This window comes from Heteronotia binoei, chromosome 21, assembly GCF_032191835.1.
Source record: "Heteronotia binoei isolate CCM8104 ecotype False Entrance Well chromosome 21, APGP_CSIRO_Hbin_v1, whole genome shotgun sequence".
Classification (NCBI taxonomy): Eukaryota; Metazoa; Chordata; class Lepidosauria; order Squamata; family Gekkonidae; genus Heteronotia; species Heteronotia binoei.
Genome location: NC_083243.1, coordinates 14,586,579 through 14,594,649, shown reverse-complemented (window position 1 = coordinate 14,594,649; position 8,071 = coordinate 14,586,579). Strand labels below are relative to the sequence as shown.

The 8,071-nt window shown below is 50.8% G+C and overlaps 1 protein-coding gene across 1 annotated transcript in view; it reads right to left on the bottom strand.

Annotated features, from left to right (window-relative positions):
* Nucleotides 1-3,855: 3,855 nt before the first annotated feature.
* Nucleotides 3,856-8,071, bottom strand: part of KIAA0586 (KIAA0586 ortholog) — a 154,343-nt gene continuing 150,127 nt past the window's right edge. Inside the window, 1 exon segment of the mRNA XM_060261507.1 lies at nucleotides 3,856-4,243. Coding sequence (XP_060117490.1) covers nucleotides 4,101-4,243 — 143 coding nt within the window. The 3' untranslated portion in view covers nucleotides 3,856-4,100.

The window sequence follows — 8,071 nt, the reverse complement described above, 5'->3', positions numbered from 1 at the left end:
CTTTATGGCAGCATCTGGGAGCCACCGCAAGCCTGAAGAGAAAGTGGGGGGAAAGGGGCAGGCCCATAGCTACAATGGGGCTGGGGGGCCAGGCCCATCCTTTCCCACACCCCTTCCAACTGTCTGGCCCCTCCATTGGACAGGCCCCAATCTGTCCCCTTCGCTCACCGCAACTCTGAACAAGGAGTAGAGTTGCTGCTGGAGTTTTTTTTTGCTTTTTTCTCTCTGCTTCCCTAACATAGCATGCAGAGCAAAGGAGGGGAGGGAGGAGAGTCAAGAGGTCTCTTTCTCTCTGAGAGAGGGGCACAAGAAGGGGGTGGCGGAGCTGCTGTGACTGCCCAGGCGAAGGGCGTTGGCTTGTGAAACGAGGCAGCTTACAGTGCTGGGAGCCCAGGGCCACCAAACCAGGCGGCCCCTCCAAACAACAATTCTGCTGTGGGCCCCACCAAACCTGAAATCCTGGCCACAGCCCTGGTTTGGGGGGGAGATAGGATTCCCCCTCGATGAGTCTCGTGGGCCCACACTAGTAGTATTTAATAAAGCTGCATCAAACTGGCACCTCCGGCGACGTGGCTATTCCTTTTCCCTCCGCCAGAGACGGCTGCTGGAACCAGACAACCCTACGAAGAAAGGTTCAAACGCTTGGGGCTCTTTAGCTTGGAGAAACGTCAACTGCGGGGTGACAGGATAGAGGTTGACAAGATTCTGCACGGGATGGAGAAAGTAGAGAAAGAAGTCCTTTTCTCCCTTTCTCACAATACGAGAACTCGTGGGCATTCGATGAAATTGCTGAGCAGTCAGGTTAAAACGGATAAAAGGGAGTCCTCCTTCTCCCAAAGGGTGATTAACATGTGGAATTCACTGCCACAAGAGGGGTGTATGTGGCTGCAAGCATAGCCAGCTTCAAGAGGGGATTGGATAAACATACAGAGCAGAGATCCATCAGTGGCTATCAGCCACAATGTATAGATGGAACACTCTGTCTGGGGCAAGTGAGGCTGTGTATTCCTGGTGCTTGGGAGGGGCAACAGTGTGAAGACTTCTAGTGTTCTGGCCCCACTGGTGGACCTCCTGATGGCACCTGGGTCTTGGGCACTGTGTGACACAGAGTGTTGGACTGGATGGGCCATTGGCCTGATCCAACATGGCTTCTCTTATGTTCTTGTTTGGGGCAGTGATGCTCTGTATTCTTGGTGCTTTGGGGGGGACACAGTGGGAGGGCTTCTAGTGTCCTGGCCCCACTGGTGGACCTCCTGATGGCACCTGGGTTTTTTGGGCCACTGTGTGACACAGTCTTGGACTGGATGGGCCATTGGCCCGATCCAACATGGCTCCTCTTATGACAACTCTCGCAAAGGCACTGAGAGCTTGCTTTAATAACCCTGAAGAGGCAGCAGTGTGGAATCACCACGGCCCCGTTCAAATCTTTGTGCTCTTTTCCTCACAGTACGGGAGTCGTATAATTGTCATGCGCCAAGTAGCAGCCACACGGCTGCCTAAAATACGGGGCTTGTGATGTGGAGAAATTCCGCTAATTCATGTGGTGAGCGAGGGCCCACAAACCACTTGCCCTGCAGGGACGCCTAACCAAGGGAGCGATTCAAGGAGGCTTCTGTGAACATTCAGAACTATGTAATTAAGAGCCATCTTGCCGGGGCAGATCAAAGGTCCATTTAGTCCGCAAACCCATTTCCAACAGCAGCCAAGCAAACGCTGCACGGGAATCTAGAGCACGGAATGATCCTTCCCAGGGGTGGGATTCTAGCAGGGGCGCCTTTGCATATTAGGCCACACACCCCTGAGGTAGCCAATCCTCCGAGAGCTTACAAAAAAGAGCCTTGTAAGGTCTAAGAGGATTGGCTACATCAGGGGTGCGTGGCCTAATATGCAAAGGAGCCCCTGCTAGAATTCCACCCCTGATCCTTCCCTTTCCCTTTGGAATCTAGAAAGCAGCTTTGCTCCAAGTCAGACTGTTGGTCCATCTGGATTGGTTTCTGCTGAGCAACGGTTCTCTAGGCCAGGGGTGTCGAACTCATTTGTTATGAGGGCCAGATCTGATATAAATGTTACCTTGTTGGATGGGGCCATGTCAAGTTGAGCCGGGCCATGTTGGGCCAGGCCATGTGTATACGAATTTAAGATTAGGTAGCAGAAATATAAACTTTATAAAGGACACAGACAAATGCAATTAATTTTTTTTTTTTAAAAAGAACCCTTAAAACAAGCTTCAAACATTAGCACTTGTTGGTATTAAAGATGCTTTCTTTGTATCTCTCCCGTGTGGCCCAGGGAACTGGGCAAAGGAAGCTCTGGCTCTCGCCTTCCTTCTCCAGGGCACCAGGAGGGGGTGGAGCCTCAGCCAATAGAAGGAAGAGAAGCCTGACTCAGTAGCTCTGCTGTGTGATTGAGAGAGCCTGGCAAAGCAAGCTCTCTCTCCCCCCTTCCTCCCCAAGGGAGGAGCATCAGCCGTTGGGGAAAATAGAGGCTTTGATCTGTAGCTCCTGTGCGATTGAGCAAGCCTGTCCAAGCAAGCTGTGATGCAGAAGGAAGCCAGAGAGGAAGAGAAGGAAGCAGATGACAGCCAGTGGCTCAGGGGCCGGATAGGAGCCCTCAGGGGGCCTGATTCGCCCGCTGGGCTTCATGTTTGACACCCCTGCTCTAAGGTGCTCCTGGACTCTTGCTCTTTTCTATTGGCGATACTGTTTCCTTGGTCAGATCTTGGGTTTCCAAAATGCAAAAAGAGCAATGGGAATGGCGGAAGGGGGTGTCTTAGAGAGAGCTGACTCATGATCCCCTTTCAGAGGCTTTGCAATCCACTTTGGGGTCTGCTCTAGAGCACCAATGGATTTCTTTTGCAAGTCTGGAAAGGCCATGTGAAAGAATGATTGGCTGGTATCCTCTGCCGCTCCCAGATTTAAGGGGACCAGTTCAGGCTGGCCATACCCAAAGACCCCTCCCCTAGTTCTAAATCATGGAATCATAGAGTTGGAAGGGACTTCCAAGGTCATCTGGACCAACCACCTGCACAATGCAAGAGATTCACAAACACCTCCCCTGAAATTCACAGAATCTTCATCGCTGTCAGATGGTCATCTAGCCTCTGTTTCAAAACCTCCAAGGAAAGAGAGCCCACCACCTCCCGAGGAAGCCTGTTCCACTGAAGAACCGCTCTAACGGTCAGGAAGTTCTTCCTCATGTTGAGCCAGAAACTCTTTTGATTTAATTTCAACCCATCGGTTCTGATTCTACCTTCTGGGGCCACAGAAAACAATTCCACACCATCTTCTATATGGCAGCCCTTCAGGTACTTGAAGATGGAGATCATATCACCTCTATGATCGTGTAGTGGTTAAGTGTCTGGACTCTTATCTGGGAGAACCGGGTTTGATTCCCCACCCCTCCACTTGCACCTGCTGGCATGGCCTTGGGTCAGCCATAGCTCTGGCAGAGGTTGTCCTTGAAAGGGCAGCTGCTGTGAGAGCCCTCTCCAGCCCCACCCACCTCGCAGGGTGTCTGTTGTGGGGGAGGAAGGTAAAGGAGATTGTGAGCCGCTCTGAGACTCTTCGGAGTGGAGGGCGGGATATAAATCCAATATCTTCTTCTTCGTCTTCTTCTCTTAGCTGCCTCCTCTCCAGGCTAAATATACCCAGTTCCCTCAACCTTCCTTCATAGGACTCGGTCTATTGAAACATTTCTTCATAGGACTCAGTCTATTGAAACATTTTTTCACGGAAGAAATCCTTCCTGATTGGAACTGCCGCTCCGAGGCCCAAATCCGTCCTCCCACGCCCCCATAATCACGCTTCAAGTGAAACAAAACACAAGGCTTATGAAATACTCAGCAATCCAATGTCCTTTTTAAAAACCAAAAATATTTTATTTGTTAAAAAACAGTGCGCACGCTCACACATGACAAACGCGTTAAAAAAAAAAGAGATTCTGATGAAGCAAGCAGATTCCGTTGCCAAAATGAAACATCTGGCCGATGCCATGTCTCCACCAAATGCTTGTCCCTGATATTATTTCCAAACATCTGTCAACGCCCCACCCTTCCATCCTCACATGCCTCGACGGAGATGAAACGCACATTGAAACGCACATTAAAACGTATCTGCCCCAGAAGAGTCGGAGCTCTCGTGGATGGAACTGAAGCTCTGGAGGTCCTCGACGTTTGCGGACGGCACTGTCATGGACACCTTTGCGGGAGCGGGCAGGGGACTTAACTGGGGTGCGTCTCCCTTATCTGAAAACAGAAAGAACAAGTCGATTTGTGACTCGATCCGAGCCAATGGAAGACGTCTGAAAACCATCTGGTCTCATTGCCTCTCTATGTGATCGCTGTCAATGTATGGCAAGACGTCACTGGAACATTTTATACTCTGTCGATTCACGTTTTCCATAGTGTGTACTCTGACATCTGCTAACCACCCGTGCTGTAGCACCTACACATGGTCATTAAGAACAAAACACCCCTCTTTATAAGAAAGCCACAGTAAGTATGACTCAAAGGCAATAGCCAATACTTTAAACTGAGCCTGGTTACTGATGGGAGGGATGGTGGCTCAGTGGCAGAGCATCTGCTTGGTAAGCAGAAAAACCTCAGCTTGAGACCCTGGAGAGCCGCTGCCAGTCTGAGTAGCCCCAATACTGACTTCGATGGACCCAGGGTCTGATTCAGTATAAGGCAGCTTCAGATGATGGGAAGCTAGAGGAGCCACTTAAAGAGCTTCCATCCAACAGAACTGAACTGGATGGACCAATAATCTGACCCAAAAAAGGGACCGCTGAGGGACGCTATGGCACAAGCTGAAGCTCAAATACATTTGCAGGGGCCAGCCAATAATCTAGAGAATTACTTTCCACAGAATCACAGAGTTGGAAGGGACCTTCAGGTTTATCAAGTCCAAACCTGGGGTTGTGGTAGATAACTCACTGAAAATGTTGAGTTAGTGTGCGACTGCAATAAAAAAGGCCAATGCTATGCTGGGAATTATTAGGAAAGGAACGGAATACAAATCAGCCAGTATCATAATGCCCCTGTATAAATCGATGGTGCGGTCTCATTTGGAATACTGTGTGCAATTCTGGTCACCGCACCTCAAAAAGGATATTATAGCTTTAGAAAAAGTGCAGAAAAGGGCAATTAGAATAATTAAAGGGTTGGAACACTTTCCCTATGAAGAAAGGTTAAAACGCTTGGGGCTCTTTAGCTTGGAGAAATGTCAATTAAGGGGTGACATGATAGAGGTTTACGAGATTATGCATGGGATAGGGAAGGTAGAGAAAGAAGTCCTTTTCTCCCTTTCTCACAATACGAGAACTTGTGGGCATTCAATGAAATTGCTGAGCAGTCGGATTAGAACTGATAAAAGGAAGTACTTCTTAACACGTGGAATTCACTGCCACAGGAGGTGGTGGTGGCTGCGAGCACAGACAGCTGCAAGAGGGCATTGGAGAAACATCTGGAGCAGAGGTCCATGAATGGCTCTTAGCCACAAGGTCTAGATGGAATTCTCTGTCTGGGGCAGTGATACTTTGTATTATTGGTGCTTGGGGTGGGGGCTACAGTGGGAGGACTTCTAGTGTCCTGGCCCCACTGGTGGACCTCCTGATAGCACCTGGGGTTTTTTTGGCCACTGTGTGACACAGAGTGTTGGACTGGATGGGCCATTGGCCTGATCCAACATGGCTTCTCTAATGTTCTTATGTCTGGGGCAGTGATGCTCTGTATTCTGGGTGGGGCACAGTGGGAGGGCCTCTAGTGTCCTGGCCCCACTGATGGACCTCCTGATGGCACCTGGTTGTGTTTTTTTTGCCACTGTGTGACACAAAGTGGTGGACTGGATGGGCCATTGGCCTGATCCAACATGGGTTCTCTTTTGTTCTTAAATGTGACACAAAGTGTTGGACTGGATGGGCCATTGGCCTGATCCAACATGGCTTCTCTTATGTTCTTAAGATGGTGATCAGATCGCCTCTCAGCCGCCTCCTCTCCTGGCTAAACATACCCAGCTCCTTCAGCCTTTCCTCACAGGACTTGGTATTCCAGGTATTAAAAAAGCAGTAACAATATACAAAACGTGGTCTCTTTTCTACTCTCTGAGCTCACAACGATTTGCAAGGGTGCCCCGCCCTGTCTGAATCCAGCCCCTCATCCGCAAACTCAGCCGCCTTCACCTGAAATCAGAACCCATGGGCGCCTGTCATTCTGACTCTAAGCGACTCCCCTCCTGCCGTCTTCAAGGTCGCTGTGCCCCTGGAGGCACGCCGGGCGATGGCAAATGTCTGTCCGGGAAGCTGAAGACGTGAGTCCTTGTAAGTCTGAAACCAGAGTCTCTGGTGGCGTCTCCGTAACTAATAAGGCATGCCGAATCCATCATTTTCCCGCTCGCATTGACACGCATGGCAAACAACATTTCCCCTCCGTTCTAAAGGGATAATGTTTGCCCGGCCTCTCCCCTTTTCCCACTTAATTATCTGCCATGACTGCAGAGGGGCTGCCTGCCTTCCATCTCCTCTCCTCCGCCCTCAGGGTCAGAGGCTCCAGAGTCAAATAAATCCTTTTGCCTCCCCCAGTTGCTCGAGGAGCTTGCTGGGAATAGCCGAGGAGACCAGCAGTGGCCTCTGTCTCCTCTTTGATGGGTCACAGGGCTGCAAGGGGGCCTGTGGCCAGAAGATTTTCAGTGGGGGGGGGGCACGGAATAAAATTTCGGATGGAGGGGCCCCCCCACTCTCTCTGCTGCCACTTCTCTGCTGCCACTGCTCTGGTGGAGGAAGCAGTGGAGGCGGCGGGGCACTTTTCCAGGGCTTGCTGGGGCTTCCTTTCGCTGCCGCCCCAGCGCTAAAGCTCCGGAGAGTGTTGGAAGGCCGGCCTCCCCGTGGCTTTTCCCATGATCGGCGGGGGGTGGGGGGGCCTGGAAAGAGGCCTAGGAGGAGCTGGTGCTTCACAGGGTGGGAGGAAGGGAGGGGGAGGCGTGGTGCGGAGGGAAGTGGGGGCCGCGAGAGCCATACTAGTCAAAGGAGGGGCCATAGTAGTCAAAGGGGGGTTCGATGGAGGGGCTGTGCCCACCCCCCGCATGGCTACGGGCCTGGTTGCAAGGTCCAATTCAAGGAATATTTGGGGACTTTGGGGGTGGAACCGGCAGCAAGGCGGTGACAAGCATATCTGAACTCCAAAGGGAGTTCTGGCCATCACATTTCAAGGCACTTGAACACCCTTTAAATGCCTTCCCTCCATTGGAAATAATGAAGGATAGGGGCACCTTCTTTGGGGGCTCATAGAATTGGACCCCCTTGGCCCAATCTTTTTGAAACTTGGAGGGTGTTTTGAGGAGCACTCCAGATGTTTCAATGTCTGTCCAAAGATGCAGCCAACAACCCAAGTTTCCAAGGACAAGGTCGTGCTGAACCTTTGTTGCGCGTGAGCTTCTTCAAGCTGCAGCAATCCTGTTAGCAATTTTCCTTAAGTGTTAGGCCAAAACAGCCAGCTTGTTTAAACGAACACCTACAAGGATTTCGTGGAATGAGATGGGAAGTTTTACCATAGGATGAAAAGGACTCTTAGTGCTAATGCTTCCTTTTCCATTAAGGACTAAAAGTTACGGTCGTTTTGTAATTTGTGACGGTGGAATCTGTATATGAGTATGTTTATCTTCGTTGACTTTGTATAATTCAATCATAGAAGCTGGTTTTCACGGTGGGTTATGTCCCTTTGATTTTTTGCCCACCTGGGGTTCGACAACCCTACCGGGTCAACCCGAGGTGAGGTCCTGTCAACTGTCTCTTACTGGAGAGTGGCGAAGGCGAAAGAGTGCTCTTTCTGACCTCTCCGGGAACTCGGGGGGAGCTTCCGTGCCTCTGGCTTGACTTTGAGGCCAATCGCCCAGCCTGCCCTCGACCAAGGTTCCGGCAGGGCTGATGCGTCAGGTGGCCAAACCGTGGCTTGAGATCTTTCAGACATCAGGGGTGGAATTCTAACAGGAGCTCCTTTGCGTATTAGGCCACACACCCCTGATGTAGCCATCCTCCAAGAGCTTACAAAAAGGAGCCTTGTAAGCTCCTGGAGGATTGG